This window comes from Electrophorus electricus, chromosome 12 (assembly GCF_013358815.1).
Source record: "Electrophorus electricus isolate fEleEle1 chromosome 12, fEleEle1.pri, whole genome shotgun sequence".
Taxonomy (NCBI): Eukaryota; Metazoa; Chordata; class Actinopteri; order Gymnotiformes; family Gymnotidae; genus Electrophorus; species Electrophorus electricus.
The window spans coordinates 2,658,239-2,675,784 of NC_049546.1; the positions used below are offsets into that span (position 1 = coordinate 2,658,239).

Here is a 17,546-nt window from a genome sequence, read left to right on the forward strand (position 1 = left end):
TTAAAACATTTTTAGTCTATATGGTAAAAGTTTAATTTTGCACTAGATAGAAATTAACAACAGTAATGACAAACTGCTTTATAATAACAATACCCAAATTAGCCTAACGCACAAAGATAAACAAAAGGTTTCATGCATGTCATGTGGCAAGATGCTCATTAAAAAGTTTGGTAATTAAGAGAAATGCACAAGTGGCTGAGGTGTAGTCAGGGTGGTTGTTTTTCCTATAAGACCCTATTTATTTATTTATCTGCAGCACAATTAACAATTTATGACAAGGATTCAAGTCCCTGCTTGTATGCAACACTATTCTTATTTCATAGCCATTTTCTAAGAACAGAGTCCTCTAAGCATTTACTTCTATTTTTCTATCTATCTATCTATCTATCTATCTATCTATCTATCTATCTATCTATCTATCTATCTATCTATCTATCTATCTATCTATCTATCTATCTATCTATCTATCTATCTATCATTATTTTATTTATTTTTTTATCGGTTTTACCACGTCTCGCGATAATATATTACATTTCCATACATTACTACTAGGGTCTCGCGCCTTCGAGATGACGTTCCAATCCCAATCCGTCTCCATGGACACGGCGTGCTCTCGCCTCCGCTGCTGTGTTACTGTTTAACCGTTCGGGTGGAAACGGAAAGCGTCCGGCTACTAACGAGCACAAGTAGCTTTCCCTCACCGGTTAAATGGCAAGTTTAAACAGAAACACATATGTTGTATAATAGAGTATTTTTGTAAAACAGTTTTGATTGCTACACGCTGACTGGGCAAAAAAAAAGAAATTCCTCACAAGTTTCTACCGAGGCGGAAATAGTGAGACACAACTGTTTACTGGGCAAATTGTCAGCATGGCCAAGAGGGCAGTTTACATGCCCATCAGGGTGTGAATATGGAAAGTGAGAAATAGTTCCCCGATGCGAGGTTTGGCCTTTCGTCTTTAATCTCAGTTCACCGGTACAATTAAAATGTCGTCACTGGTGTGACTGGTTTTGTCGCCGTATGATGAGAACTTTACCATGCTACTCGGTGGATTAGCAGTTAGTTAGCTGGCTAGCTATCGTTCCTATTTTGGTGTTACTCTATTAGCAAGCTATTTATCTTTGCTATTTCTTCGCTCAGTGTATTTATCATCGAGACGAATCTCCGCATGGTTTAGCCTGTTCCGAGTATCTAAATGTTTTGGAGCTGTATTTGATTTAAATGCGCATTAGAAAGTACATGTTTGGACACTACTTACTTATGCTAGAAATCCAGCCAGCTAGTTAAGTCACCACCGACTTCAGGTGTTGTTTATAAATGTAAATGGCCTAAATACCGATTCTTCGGTTTATTCTGAAGTGATGGTTAATTCTTGCTCCAACCACCTCCTTTAACGATCAAGTCTAAAGGGTGTTCTAGTCCTAAGTACAAAACAAAACTCTTTCCTGAATCTTAAAATGCCTACCATGAATTTAGCTGTTGTGTTCGTCAATCTGCATTCACTACCCACTTTCTTAGAATCACCTTATAAATGTACAGTTAGAGTGAAATCTGTTGCCATGCACAGTTTGCGATGTGCACTTCTTCAGCTGTCACAGGGGCAGTGCTTTGGGGAGGTTTTTAGGTGGTGCATGATTCTCACGTCGGTAGTCAAATGAACATATTTCCAATATGTGGGTTTGTGAATGTAAGAATGTATACTGAATACTGAAGTCTGTAAAGCCTGACTGCAGGGCCCTCACACATACACAGGAGCAGATGGAGTAAGCTTATGATTTGTTCTGCAGGAACATGGCAGACACCAGCAATTGCCAGAAAAACTGGTACTCCATACTAGGGGCTTCTCCCAGTGATGATTTACACGAGCTGAAGCAGAAGTATCAGAGGCTTGTACTTATGGTATGTATGTGTTTATGTATTTATTTATGTACCTTTCTTGCTATTCTCCAGGTTAAAAAAAGATCAACAGTCACTAGCCACTCTAATCAAGTGGTACCTGTAATAGTGAAACACCACTTCATTAGAAACAGCTTGGAGCTGTATGGTTTAGTCTCTTGCCATTACGGTGTACTCATGCTTCGCCCTCGGCAGTGTCCGTTTGATGTGACCTGTTTGATGCTATACCTGATTAACTTGTGGCAGCAGTAGAGCTGGTCAATATTGGGGCCAAAAAAACCTTTAATTTTTTTAAAGGTTTCTGTATGGTTCCCAGTTATGATGTAGATTTTTTTGTTTCTGAAGTGGGGCATTCTAATTCAAACAGATCATTTTTAGAATGGACTTTGGAAGATTTAGAGTAGAAAAACAGTAGCAAATACCACCATCTATCTATAAGAACCACATAGTGAATACAGTGGTTTCTTTTAAATATCCTTCAACTGGACTCAAGTAGAACAAAACTGTAGAATAAATCAATGTAAGAAAAGTTTTCTTTAGTTGTCTCATTTCAATAATAGCAAGCAGCTCTCACTTTGAACAAATATAATCTGCTTACTTTTCAGTTAAAGAAAATTAAAAGCATTGTTTGTAGCCCTCAGTTATCTATCAAAAAGCAGAAGTCCTGATATAAGCAAATATTAGATACAAACAGTCCATCAAAGTCTGTCTCTGAAGTTCTATAGTTAAAGCTGAGGAAATTTGGGAAGCAGAAATGCAAAGTGTTGTGTTTGTAGCTCTCGATGAGCTCTATAAAGAGCAAATATCTTGAGGTTTAATAACACAAACATTTTACTAAAGCCTATGGCAAAGCTGCCCAACACAGGGCAATGATGCAGCAGATGTCAGCTGCTTTCCAGCGGGAGCTTTGGTGTGTGTGAGGGCAGCTCACATTAGTGTTTTCATCATGCTGGTTCTCACATTGTTCCCATTCCTCCAGGAAAAACTTTGTCGCGCTGCCACTTGTTGTTGCAGCTGACTTTTGACGCAATTTACATTTAAATTTATTCAACATCAAATTATTCAAGTCCATGCTAATTTTGTGTCACTGAAGTGATGTTTCCAGCTTTCTTTGCTGCGAACTCATTACTCTGCAAAGTTTTTATGGTGCATATGCATGACAGGGTGGAGCCTGCACAGAGACCTGTGGGAAATGGCATTCATCTAGTGCAGAAGGCTGTTTTTCATTCGTTTTGCTTAAAAACTGATACTTTAACAATAAAATATGTGTATATGTAAACATGTACAAGCTTGATTATCACGCTAAATCAATAATTCCGCTGAATGAAATTGATCGGGAAAATCGTTCAACGCTAGGCAGCACAACACCCATTAACCTTCCAATACCATGTGAGTTCTGCTGCTGTGTTTACAATGGTATGCAAAAGATTATTATTTAACACAGCTGACTGCTTTGGTACATTTGCTGTCTTACAACACACCACTCTTGATCTACTTGATATCTAATTAGGGTAATGCTTGTTTAGTGCAGAAGCACTAGCAGTTTATGTGTTTATGAGAAGAGAAAAAAAAAACCTTCAGTCTACTTCCAAACCCCCATCACTACTATTTTGTGTTGGCCTTGAGCCGATAAATGATATTTTTGGAATATTGAGATAACTTACATAAATAAATTACAATATTAAGTACTATTGTTGTTGTTGTTTTCTCACATACCGTTACCCTGTCACATCTTTCTAATGGCCTCGTCTTTATTTAGCCATTCACTTCCTGCAAGCATTTCAATCTAATTAAACATCTATACAATAGAAAAGATTGTGGTTAGTTTTGCACCAAACATGACCAACTAACACACTACAAGTATACATTTTTTAAAATGATGCCTAAAAAGATCGTAACCGATTTTAAGTCTGTCAGTGAATGCTGGTGTAGCTGCGAAGAGAACAAAAAGACTCGGGAACATGTGATGAGCTCTCCTGTAGAGAGTGAAAAGATGCTTGCCAGAAGAAGTGCATCAACGTGGCAGTTTGGCACAGTTTTGGTTTTAAACCAAATGAACACAGAGAACTCGTTTAGATGTTACCACTGATAGAAAATAAAATTAAAATCTCAAAAGTAACTGGTAATTGCTGTCATAAGTTCATAAAGTGCTGATTGGCAAGAACTGCTGAAAAGATAAATGTATGATAATAGCAGAATGTGCATCAGCTAAATGCCATAAATGTAAATGTGAATGTTCATGTCTGAACCACTCTGTGTAGATAAAAACTATAAACTACCGTAACTACTGAAGAGCTACAGATGAAGCCATTTTTTTAGCACAGCAGAATTTTTATCCAGAATTAAGATCCACCACTCTCCCGATGAGACGCAGCAGTTTACTTGTGTAGCGGCCGCAAAAAAAAGGTCACACTGCTGAAATAGACAGTCCATAGATGGGGTACTTCTTGACTGAGTCACTCATGTGGGGTACTTAACTGAATTTGTGATTTCTCTCGCATAGGTGAGAGCTCTATGAGTCATGGTCTCACAGCTAAAAACTGCGCTCTCAACTTTGGGTGGTGAAAATACCATATATTCACATTTCTTTCAGTCTCTAGTGCTGTACGGAACATGGAAGGTTGGTCAGTTCTGTCAGCTCTGTCAGTTCTGTCAGCTCTGTCAGTTCTGTTAGCTCTGTCAGTTCTGTCAGTTCTGTTAGTTCTGTCAGTTCTGTTAGCTCTGTCAGTTCTGTCAGTTCTGTTAGCTCTGTTAGCTCTGTCAGTTCTGTCAGTTCTTTTAGCTCTGTCAGTTCTGTTAGCTCTCTCAGTTCTGCTAGTTCTTTTAGCTGTGTCAGTTCTGTTAGCTCTGTCAGTTCTGTGAGTTCTGTTAGCTCTATCAGTTCTGTTAGCTCTATCAGTTCATTAGTTTTGTTAGCTCTGTCAGTTCTGCTAGTTCTGTTAGCTCTGTCAGTTCTGTCAGCTCTGTCAGTTCTGTGAGTTCTGTCAGCTCTGTCAGTTCTGTTAGCGCTGTCAGTTCTGTTAGCGCTGTCAGTTCTGTCAGCTCTGTCAGTTCTGTTAGCTCTGTCAGCTCTGTCAGTTCTGTCAGCTCTCAGTTCTGTTAGTGCTGTTAGCTCTGTCAGTTCTTTTAGCTGTCAGTTCTGTTAGCTGTTAGCTCTGTCAGTTCTGTTAGCTCTGTCGGTTCTGTTAGCTCTGTCGGTTTTGTTAGCTCTGTCAGTTCTTTCAGTTCTGTTAGCTCTGTCAGTTCTTTCAGTTCTGTTAGCTCTATCAGTTCTGTTAGCTCTGTTAGTTCTGTTAGTTTTGTCAGTTTTGTCAGCTCTGTTTGCTCTGTCAGTCCTGTTAGTTCTTTTATCTCTGTCAGTTCTGTTAGCTCTGTCAGTTCTGTTAGCTCTATCACTTCTGTTAGCTCCGTCACTTCTGTCAGTTCTGTTAGCTCTGTCAGTTCTGTTAGTTTTGTCAGTTTTGTCAGCTCTGTTTGCTCTGTCAGTTCTGTCAGTTCTTTTATCTCTGTCAGTTCTGTTAGTTTTTTCAGTTCTGTTAGTTCTGTCAGCTCGGCCGGAACATGCGAGGGCTGGAGAAGTGCCACTGCTAAACGGGACCTTCCACTGTAGCGTTGCTGGTTAAAGTGGTTGGGATGTTACTGTGCGGCAGTACTGGGCCCAGCCCAACCCATCCATACCCACTCACCCTTCACAGGAACCTGCAGTGCATCCACATATGTTTGCACAGAGCAGAGGCCCAGTGGCAGCATAGCAAGGCAGTAGAGACAGGAAGTAGATCAATTTTATGGTGGTGGAGATGGGACATTGATCAGTGGGGACTTTCACAAACAATGAATCTGTTTCTATTTAGCAACCTTGTCATTTCAACTCATTGTTTCACATGCCAGTTTAATCAAATTGCATATGTACTGCAAGCTCAGTTCTGCTGGGTTCCTTATTAAAATGAAGGCATGACTGGCTTGTCACTATATACTCATAGTCCTGTTTCATGTGAAGATGGCATAGCATTGCCAGTTTCCCAATGTCATTAGGAGGCACCGTACAACATGTACAATAGAATTTACACTGAGCTTACCAGCAGGACACAGTGTGCAGTCTTAAAGTAGTTGTGGGATTTATGTGATTATAATAAATGATTAAGAAGCTCAAATTGAAATAGTAAAATTCATGTTCAGAAGTGTAAACATCAAGCTTGCCAGCCATGTGTACTTGTTTCTACATCAGCTGTTCAAGAATCTAGTGGCCTGCTCCCTGTGTAAAATATGGAAGCGTGGGAATGGGTGCGCAGGCAGGAGGCTTAGCAGAAGCGCCGAAAGCAAACACAGCGTTATGAGTCATGCGGCTCAGTGAGTAACAGTGAACAACCAATCATATTACTACAGAGTGGTTTCTCTTCTAATGATGGAACCCAGATTGTCGCATCCCACCCAGTTGTTTAATCTGCTCGGTTTAAACTCAAACCCAATTCAATTAAAGCAGTGTGCAGTAAATCCGTCGGGAAGCCCACAGATCCATTAGAGGAGTCTCTCTGAGGCGCGCAGTCTTCCAGCCCTGTGGCTCCCAGCTCACTGCAGTGGTTCGGTGAAGTGGTGGCACCGCGAGAAACTCCGCTGCCAACACCCGCCAGCTTACCTCCGCCAGCTGCTGCGAGCCGAGCAGGGCTCCTGAAAGGTTTCTGCGGAGGCCTGTTTTTAAACGTGTCCGCGCGGAATTCCGTCAGGCTTCAACCTGCGTTGTTAAAACACGTTCCCTGGAATGCTGAAACGAGGTGTTGTGTTTTCCCCCTGGACGCGTCTGGAGTCCCGTGCGTATGTAGTGTGGGAGCGGGCTGACAATAGGTGGCAGTAGCGTGATGTCGGCAGCCTTTGCAATACCCCCCACCCCCCCACCTCCTGTGCGGCTGGGCATGAGGAACAGGATAGGCGGGTACCCCCCGGGCACGCGTGCGTGCTCACCGACAGTCCCTCCGCTGATGTATGGCCACAGCCGGAAAGAGCTTCAAATTGGCCTGCCCTTTACATTGTGTCTCTGCTCAACTAGCTCCATTAGACCCGGCAAATGAATATTTTACAATGCATGCAAAGAGACAGCAATTAAAGCGTGTAAGTCCTGAGATGAGGCAGGAAGGGAGGTAGAGGGGGCGAGGCTCCTCAGCAAAGCCGCTGCCTCCCGTGCGGGGTTTGCGTTAGTAGGCCACACCTGGGCTTTGTCAGGGGAAGCTGAGAGGGCAGTGCCCTTGGGATGAGTGTGAGAAGAGCCACAGTTTGTCTGCCAGAGGCCACCACTCCCGTACCAAACAATAGGCTACCCTAACTTATATTCACTTATGTTTATACTTTAGCATAAGTTAAAACGTACACGTTAGTAAACATTACAGTGATTATTTGGATTTAATTTGTTGGTGAAATCTGATAGAAAAGGCTTCATTTATCTTCATTAAACATGCTGTATGCTGGTGTTTTTCAGATTTCTGGAATATCCTTTATCTATCTATCTATCTATCTATCTATCTATCTATCTATCTATCTATCTATCTATCTATCTATCTATCTATCTATATATATATATATATATATATATATATATATATATATATATATATATATATATATATATATATATATACACACACACACACCCCACACACACAGAGAGAGAGAGAGTAAATAAACAATAAACACTACTACAGAACTCCACTGGGAATCTTTGTGCAGTGGAAAATGTTGTGTGTGGAGTGTCAGTAAATGTTGGCATACCAAAGCTTGACTACATGAAAGGAGAATTATAAAATAATCCAGATCTGTGCAGCTGCCTATGTGACCATTGAGGGTACCAGTGGCAGTTGACCTGGGCTTTCACGCCGGACAGAGCGACCCTGGGGGATGTTCGGGGGTTCAGCAGGGTGACAGGCTCGAGGCTAAGCCCCACTTCAGAGCCACGGACATTCGCCTCCGTGCGGAGCTATTTCCCCGCCCTGCAGGGGACGCTCCGGCTGGGGAGAGACCCGGCACTTTCAGACTTACTTCCGTAGCCCTCCAGGAGCCAGCAGGGAGACTACCGCCGGGCTGGTTGTCATTGTTCCTGCCGCCGGTGGTCTTTGATGCGGACAGCTTGTGTTGCGCTCTTGGCAGGTGTGCCAAGCCCAGCACAGGCCAGGGAGCTGTGGGCTTATGTAACGCTAACTACATTCTGTAGTAACCCGCTTCCATCGAGATAACGAGGCCGTTTTTTGGTGTGTGTGTGTGTGTGTGTATGGAGCTGGAGGTTTTGAGATTATGTAACATTTGCAGTGTTTATGTGAAAGATTTGCCTCAGACTGCGGAAAGAGCTTCTGGTGCTGTCGACATTCATGTGTCAAATTCCACGTTTTGGCCGTAGGTGAAGATTCCCAGTATTGTCCGTGGAGAGAACTCGGATGGCTCACCCTTTAGCTGTTACACTGGGCCTTGCTATTCCACCTCCATACGTCTTAACGCAGAGTACAGCTTTGATGAAGATGATCATTCAGACGTCCCTGGGCCTCCCAGCTTATGCCGTGGCTTCCTTATCTACTATTTGCATAAATTGCTTGAAGATCGAGCTAATGGTGACTCACAAATCGGCGCTTTCGCTTTTATTTTTCCTACCGTTTGATCTGTGGACTTCAGTGCCTCTGTGACCTTCTCTCATCCCGCCCGTTACCTCTGCCCCCGTGGATCCTTTCCTGCTCCCGCTCAGGATATCTGACCTGTTTGCACGTTCCCACACACAAGTTGGTGTAATCCTCTCCATGGGCGTCCTGCACACCCCGGGTCCGGAGACTCTGCGCTGCTTGGGGTCGAGCCATTCTGGTAGTTTTAATTAAGAAGAGCTTTGAGGAAACCAAAGACGGAAGCTTCTAACTTGGGACCTGAATTTTGCTTTGTCTAATGCATGTCTACTTCTAAAGACTAGTGTGTGCTAAAGCATATATCAAAGGTAGAGGTCAGGGCTTTAAGTCAGTAATCAATATCAGTGCAGAGCTGGAGGACCCTGGTGATTAGTGATGTGGGACTGTATCTGTGTTGCGTGTGTATTGGCAGATAAATGAAGTCACAATACTGGTGCAGGTTTGATTTGACTGATATTTAGGGCTCATATGATGCTACTCTACAGCTTTTCTGCAGACCGGACAGGTGTGGAAGCTATCCACTCCCAGTGCTGCGTGCGGGGCTGTGTCATTGGTTCATTTTGACTGCTTCGACTTTGAGTAAATAAAGGCTTACTATCCAGATAAACTTATAAAAATGTTTGCACTACACTATTAATCTATTTTACAGGACAAAGGAATCTATACACATACAATGCAGCAAAGTTCTTCTCATAGGAGAATGGATCCTTGGTGAATGGTGAAATTCCATGCGTCCCAAAAGTGCTGTTCCTCGCTGAATATTTGTATCCAAGCCAAATAATAAAAAACACAGATACGGACGACGCTTCTTCCTACCATTTTGCTTCCTACCAGAAAAGTGACGTACGGAATTACTCAGTCGATCCACGGTTCGGAGAGAGTTATTGTGTGTGAAAGCAGACCCAGAATCGGTCCTGTGTGCAGGCTCAAGTATTCAGGATGAGTGTGAAGGCGCCCTTACGCTTCCACGGTCCTGCCGAGCAGAATCAGCAAGCATGTGACTGAAGCAGTAGGGGCTTTTACTTTGATTACCAGTCGTGTGTGTTGACATAAATACAAGAAATCCATGATATGAGTGTTTTCGTCATCAGTGTGAGTGAGACTCACTTTCATATGTATATGTGGGTGGATTCATGCAGCCAGCATGTGGCTGAGTGCAACCGTGGAGCGCCTCTTGCCTCGTGGGCCGTTTGTGAGCTGTGCAGGACGCTGGGGTCAGACTCGGATAAACTGCCTGACCCTTCCTCCATCCATCAGCCAGCTCTTCGTGCCAGGACACAGGAGCTCCGCAACCACACAGTCTCTCCGGTCTCCCCACCCCTGGCCTGTCTTTCACAGAGCCTTTGCCCTTTTAAACTGTAATCCTGCCATTACTGAGGAACTGTTTTAAATTGATTGGAGACGACTTGGTAGAGGAGAGCTCCACCCCCTCAACTCCATGCACCTCCCACATCCCATAAATGCCCCGCCTCCTCCACGCCCTTTCCACCTTCCCTCCAGTCACGGTCCAGAAATGATGCTTGTTGGTGATCGTGAGGGTAATTTTTGGCTCATTGGTGAAGTCAGTGTTCTTTTGCCTGTCTCCTGTTTCATTTAAATGGACTGCTTGTCCAATCAAGAATATCAAAACTTCATAACAGATAAGAGACAGAGAGAGGGTAGAGACGGGAACGATCATTTAAACACTCAAGCAACCCTAAATTTTAATTAGTTTTAAAACTAATTGCTTTATGGAATAGTTTAATCTTCCCTTTCCTTTAATTTACAAATATAAGCCTAACAGTAATCGGCTACCCAGCACTGCTGGTTATTGGCCAGCAGTGCAGCCACCAAAACACAGCAACCATACAGAAGTCCTGCAAAGGCACGTCAGAATGGAATCACTGGCCAGGTCAGACGGCTCAAGAGGACCAGGCTGCTTTCCTCTTTCTCCCTTAGTCCTTCCATGGGCGGCAACGGCTCCCTCCTTTGCGGATGGCCAAGATCCGTCCTCTGGAGCAAAATCACTTCACTCTGTGTGAGCATATCCAGTCCAGCGGGAGGGGGTGGGGGGGTTGAGAGTGCACGCTACTGGTGGAGCATTACTGTGAGCTAGCTGTGGCTACATCATCATTTAGTCAGAGTGCCTGGGCTCCACAAGTCACGTTTTCAGGTCTTAGGACGCCGCGGCGGCGGCGCGTCACCTTTGACCTCCCGCCCAGGCCACCAGGCCGGTCTGCTCTCCCTCTCCGTGATCATCTGTCCTCTGTGATTGTTTTTCCCCCTGCTTTCTTTTTGCGCCGTAATCTGTTTGTGTTTGCTCAACTCTGCCTCCTCCGGTCAATTGGCCAGAAGAAATGCGACGTGCTATGAGCAGACCATCCGTACAGAGCACTGGACACATGCTGGGATGATGATTGTTGTTGTTGTCGTTGTTGTTGTTGTTGTTTGTCCCTTGTTCTTCTCCCCTCTCATTGACTGTCAGACTTTCAGGGACTAGCTTTCTGTTAATAACTTCGGTTCTTAATAACAGGTCTCCAGTAGGTTATGCCCCGCGCCTCACCTGCTTCACCAGGCCACAGCGCGGCCTAAGCGCACACCAGTGCTCATAGTTTGTTTTGATTGGTAGCTTCACCCAGACAAGCAGAAGCCCGGCATCTCGGCGGAGGAGGCGTCCCTGCAGCTGCGCAGGTTCCTGGACGTGGATCAGGCCTGGAAGGTGTTGGGCGACGAGGAGAGAAGGAGAGCATTTGACCTGCAGCTGCGTGGTATGTACCTTCTCCTACTGACGACACCTGCGCACCTTTAGACCTTTAGAGGATAGCTCGTTTCATCCTGGTGAAGATATCAAGCCTCCTTCACTGCATCAGAAATGTGTGTTCTACCGGCACTGGTGCTGAATAGAGACAAAACATTGTCTGGTATTTAGCTTGAAGGCGGGCTTAGACTGTGGCATACTTGTGCTAGCTTACGGAAGAGTTCCATGGAGACAGCAAAAGGCTTCTTCAAGCGTTCGATAAATGATGCAAACGTAAAATGATTTCGTTTAGTTGAATTGTATGAATACTATGATTCTTCAGACACTAAGAGAACACTCATTTGCAACTTCTGAGATTGGTCAGGATGATTGCAGCAGCCACTACAAAATTATGTTATATGTTAGTCGGCTCATCTGCATGTTACTACCTTTCACGATATCAGTATTGCAGAGGCCAGGCATCGAGGTGTCAGCTGAGTGGTGTGCTTGTGTGGTGTTTGGAAAGGTCACATGACATGAGCTGTTAACTAGGCCATTTAGAAAAGCATGGGCAGTAGTTTCAGACACGAGGTTTCATTGGCTGTCAAAATGGCGTCAATGTACAATATGTTGTAAAGCTTTTTTTTGTGGCGATTAATACGTCGCTAAATTGAAATAAGGCTTATCCAGGCTGTTTGCAGATTGATCATTTATCATTTACATTATTTGATTAAAGACTTAAAGACAAAAAAGAGGTTGTCCAACAGAAAACGAGGTGAGCGTGCGAGCGTGCGTGCGAGCGTGCGTGCGTGGAACAGAGCGAGACAGTTTTAGAATGTGTGTATGGGGGAGCAGGATGGGGAGAGAGGGAGAGGAAATGTAGGTCAGGTCTATCACACATGGCCTGTTCTTACATGAAGTGATGGGCTGTCTCTCTCCTCTGGCCTGAGGAAAGAGCTCCTCCAGCTTCCATTAGGAGCTTCAATAAATGTACATCCAGGCACACCATTAAAGCAGCGGTGCTGGGCAGCCCTCTGGGGGGGGGAACACCCGCCTACAACCCCCACCCTCCGCACCAGCTGTTTGGGGTCACAGTGCACCCGCCCTCCTTCCCCAGTGGACGCAGACGTTCGAACTGGATTTCATGTGTGCTGTCGCAAACTGTCCCCTGAAACTTACCAGTACCCCTTTCTGAGGCTGAGACATACAACAGCGATCTCTTTGTTGTACAGAAAGCACACATTTGTCGTTCCGATGTTACTTCAGGAAAGTCCGTCTTAGTCAGGCGCGCCGGTCTGGCGGTTCCAGGTAGTCACCTGCTCACGTGCCTGTGGCGGTAATCAAGCCCAGCGATTGACTCAGGCTTGTTCCCCAGCCCAGTATGAGGAGCGATTGATCGGGCCCTGATTGGCCTTTACTCCAGTGGCTCGGGGGTCAAAGTGTGGGTAAGAGTGCAGTAGAGAGGTTTAACCCTGATGTAGCTGGAACCACTACGCCATAGTCATATGCTTCAGGATATTAATATATGAAAGTGGGATATATATTCATGAATATTTAAACAGTCTGTTCTTTATGCAACATGAAGAAAGGATATTCCTGAATATTTAAATAGATCATTCTTTATGCAATGTGAAGGAAAGGTTATTTTTTCACACTGCATAAAGAATGTGAATGAAGCAGCCGTGTTTTTCTTCATTTCAGAGTAACCAGGAATGTTTGAAAATGATCGCGCTTTTATATGTATATATTTGTGCATGCATGTGCAGTCTCAAGCATATATCTATACACCATATTTTGTTACTGTGTGTGTGTGTGTGTGTGTACCTTTGGGTATGAATGTGTGTCTGTGCGTGTCTGTGCATGTGTGTCTGTGCATGCGCATGTGTGCGTGCGTGTGCGTATGTGTGCGTGTGTGTCTACGTAGGATGTGTGTGTGTGTGTGTGTGTCTGTGTGTGCAGTGCGGAGGTCATCTTAGTGGACCAGATCCATCCTGGTCCTCTCCATGTCTGTTCCATCTCAAACTGTTGCCCACTCATGCTTGGTAATTACTCCTCATTTAAACTGTCAGCATCATCCCATAGCCAAATAAGCACTGCTTGGCCATGATGGCACTGGGGCCCATCTCATATGATAACTTCTATCCAGAACCAGAACTCGCTGACCCACGTGCACCTACATGGTGGCCATAATAGGATTAAACCCCTTATTAGAGTTTAATGGCATCCCTCTGTTCCATGTATAGTTGACTTTTACCGTCTTTTATGTGTCAGTTCTCCCACTGCAGTTATAACGTACAAACCAACCTAGACACAGCAAGCCTCCCTGGCAGAGTAGCAGTGCAGACTGGACAGCAGTCTGTTGGTCTGCACAGGGCAGATGTAGGCTAGACAGCAGTCTGTTGGTCCGCACAGGGCAGATGTAGACTGGACAGCGGTCTGTTGGTCGGCACAGGGCAGATGTAGACTGGACAACGGTCTGTTGGTCTGCACAGAGCAGATGTAGACTGGACAGCGGTCTGTTGGTCTGCACAGAGCAGATGTAGACTGGACAGCGGTCTGTTGGTCGGCCCAGGGCAGATGTAGACTGGACAGCGGTCTGTGAGTCTGCACAGGGCAGATGTAGACTGGACAGCGGTTTGTGAGTCTGCACAGGGCAGATGTAGACTGGACAGCGGTCTGTTGGTCGGCCCAGGGCAGATGTAGACTAGACAGCAGTCTGTTGGTCGGCACAGGGCAGATGTAGACTGGACAGCGGTTTGTGAGTCTGCACAGGGCAGATGTGATGGGTTAATGAGAGCATTTCACTAATTTGAGCGGCGCTTCTGCAGGTGTGAAACACGCTTCTGACGACTCTTTTGTTGAAAGTACCCACACGTTTTTACTCATCTCCACCTCAACTACACATTCCCCCTTTTCTTATGGCATGGGAATTAGTGGTGCAAATTTCTTTGCCAGACTTTAGGAGGGACTTGCAGGGCCAACTGTAGCGGCACGCGCTCAGGGCAGACTGCAGACTAATTAAAGGCAAACATGTTGAAAAGTGGCACAGGGACGTGCTAATTACCATTCTCTCACAACGGCTGCAGGGCTCTTCTCTCTCGCTCTCTCTCTCTCTCTTTTTTTGTATTTCACGGTGTTACATCTTGGTCTTTCTTTCCTCCTCCCCCCTCATTCCACTCCTGTGACAATTAATTGTCAGATTTCATATTTTCATATTCCAGAAACTGTCTTTCACACTCTTAATATATGTTGGCTTTTACTGAAAGCCTGTGTCGGCTCAGCCTGTTGGGAGTGCCTATGTGGGGGCCTTTTGTGAGAGTCTGACGCCCCCTGCTCTGGCGTTTTTTTCCTGAAGCACCTTTTGTCTGCTCTATTCTCTGTGTGTTCGGCGGGGTTGATCCAGGCCAAGCTGGGTTTCACCTGAAACCGTTGTCTAGTTTTCGGCCCCTTTCGTGGCGTTCCGATCTTGCTGTGTGATCTTGATGATCAGGTGGTTTTTCTCCTCTCAGTTGAGGTGAGTTGGGGGTTGAGAACCATGCTGGTCACTCTTAAAGGAATAGTCCAGTGAAAAACCTCATGTAACATGCGTTTTGGTTTTAGTTGGCACAGAAATGATCTCTCGTAGACTCAAGAACCAAGCACTTCACACACAAACTCTTTTGAACCTTTTTGAAATACTCTGAAGGTTAAAAAATTGTTTTACAGTGAAATTTTCTTTTTAACCCGGAGTGTCTATGTACTCGGATATATCAAAGAGAAAATGCAAACAGGAATTGTTTCATGACCAACCATCTGCAAAGGTCATGAGTTATGGATCAAATTAGTCACACCTGTCCCACAATTACTAATTCACTACACTCAGTCTTTAAAGAAGTATAATACAGTGAGTGCCTGTATTCATACTAGCGTAGCGCCATGTGTACCTAACTGTCATATGACGATGTCTGCACGGAAACATCATGATTGCCAATTTTATTTATTTATTTTTTTGTAAAAATCACTTGCTATGATATTGTTTGATATTATGGTATGACATTGGTATGACTGATCACTACTGATTTAGCAACATACGCAGCTTTTCCCTTGTTTTCACATTCCTATTAATTATTATTATTTATTATTATTATTATTATTATTATTATTATTATTATATAATGTGTGTTTGTGTGTGTGTGTGTGTGTGTGTGTGTGCAGCTGATGAGCTAAAGCAGAGCTGGCCAGTGGATGCCTGTGTTCTGCTGGAGGACATGTCCTGGGACAGTGGTGAGTAAAGTCCATTTAGAAAGTTCCAGAACCCCATTCTAGCCACAGCTGCTGCACTCCTGCTTAGTGTGGCTTCTGTGAATGAACCACGGCAGTACAGCCAGTCTCCCAAAGGTTTGTAGATTGAAGCCCAGCGATTGACAGAATAATGTAGGTAAACAAGGCAGCAGTCACAGTCTTGGTCTAGTGGGCTCTGGTGGGCTCCTTGGGGGAAAAAACTCTTAATCCTTATTCTGGAAATCCCTAGATCAAGCCCAAAACTCCATTACCCACAATCCCTCTGGCAGGAAGTAGGTAGGGACTAGGGATTATAAGGAATAGGAAAAGAGATCAAGTTCCCTGGTCTCCTGCTGTGTGGTTTCTGTATAACAGAGGTACAATTCGTAATACTGTTTGGATGCATCATGTAAGTGTTCTTCCAACTCTCAGTATATTGTTGTATCTGATGTTTAAGAATAGCCATACAAGATGGGAGGATGCATGTGTTTGTAACGTTTGCTTCCTTTTGCTGTGGTGTCTTTAAAGCATCTATCTATGCCCTCCTCCACCCCATTATGATAAAGATGATAAAGCCATCCGGATCATTACTTCCTGTCCCTGTTGTTTAATCAGACGCGTTGTGGTGCTCCTCAGTGCATTATACTGTATCCTTCACATGCACACCATAATTCAAACCACCTTCTGTGATCAAGGGCCTTCACAGAGCTCCTGGACTTTCCCTCAGACCTTCTGCCCTTCCTCCGGGACCGAGCTGTAGCAAGACCGTGAAAACACAACTGTCCAGAGTAGCCGCAGAACCCCAGTCCCGCCTCAGACGCTGGTTCTCTGATAACTCCAAACCTCCTGCTGCCGCTGTGCTCCAATCGATATCTCGCCTCTGTTTCAGAGTGCGGGAGTTACTCCTACGGCTGCCGCTGTGGCGGAGAGTTTGTCCTTGAGGAGGAGGAGACGGAGGACATCGCAGTTGTGTGCTGTGACACATGTTCGCTCAGTATCGAAGTGAAAAGGTGTACGTGATGGCTCCTTCCACTGCACAGGCCGTGTGTTGTGGTGCCTTACCTCTCTGGGTACTTACCTCACAGCTGGTAAACTCCTTTGTCATTGAAAGACTAATTTTGGTTTCTTGTCTTGTCTTCCCATTTTGGTCTTTATTTAGTCGAAGGAGTATAAAAAATGGTTTATGCCAAAATCATGTTTCATATTAATGTTTTGTTTAATGTTTTGATCTTATCATTTGCAAAAAAACACCCTTGTTCTTATGCAGAAAGACCTTGCGTGTTTGTTTTGATTCTTGTGCATTGTTGTGAAATATTGTAATTTTAACTTGTTTTATTTGCAATTAATTTATTAAAGAGGACTTCCGTCTTTGTTTCCTCTTCTGGCTGTTTGTGATTGGCTGTGCCCTGCTGCAGTGTCACGCAGCCTAACTGAACCCCTGGACCCTCACCAGAATCCTTCACCAGCTTAGTAAAATGTAAACCATTAAATTCTCACGCAGCCCTGTTTCACAGCATGTACACCATCAGAGGACTCTTTCAGGAAGTGGGTCACATCTTCCTGTTTACTGGAAGCCCTTGGGTTGTTGGCTCTAAGGTGACCTCATTCTTTTCATGGGCCAGACTAGACTCAAACTGGGACCGACCGCATTTTCTCCTAACAACCGCCCAACCCCCATCCCCCAACCCCCCACCACCACCCACTTTGTGAGGGAACACGAACGTTCCAAATGTTGAACGTTTTGCTAACCCAAAGAAGTCTTATTGTTTTTCTTTCTCTCCTGTAATCAGGGGACATGTGGGGTTTCATGGATCAGGAGAAGAGTAGTGGATGGTTGAGACTTCAATCTGGTTCGTTCGACTCTGGGCAAAAATCAAAGAAGTGGCTCGACTGGAGCAGAAAAGCCTGTGCCTTTTTAATCGGCGCCCCCTCCTGGTGGTCCAGCCTGAAGCTGAAGCTGGACATGCCCGAGGGACTGCAGTGGACCGAACATTAATCCATACTGACATCAATTAGAGATAAT

At 44.6% G+C, this 17,546-nt stretch overlaps 1 protein-coding gene across 2 annotated transcripts; it reads left to right on the forward strand.

The window, feature by feature from the left end:
• Positions 1-849: 849 nt before the first annotated feature.
• dnajc24 (DnaJ (Hsp40) homolog, subfamily C, member 24) lies at positions 850-16,904 on the forward strand. Of its 2 annotated transcripts, none has more exons than XM_027024994.2 (5): positions 850-943; positions 1,789-1,900; positions 11,156-11,294; positions 15,458-15,526; positions 16,413-16,904. In XM_027024994.2, exons 2-5 carry the CDS (start codon positions 1,793-1,795, stop codon positions 16,541-16,543), a joined length of 447 nt encoding a protein of 148 aa, XP_026880795.1. In that variant the 5' UTR covers positions 850-943; positions 1,789-1,792; the 3' UTR covers positions 16,544-16,904. The 2 variants fall into 2 exon arrangements, with proteins under 2 accessions (XP_026880795.1, XP_026880796.1); XM_027024995.2 differs by lacking the exon at positions 16,413-16,904 and adding an exon at positions 16,219-16,329.
• Positions 16,905-17,546: the final 642 nt, after the last annotated feature.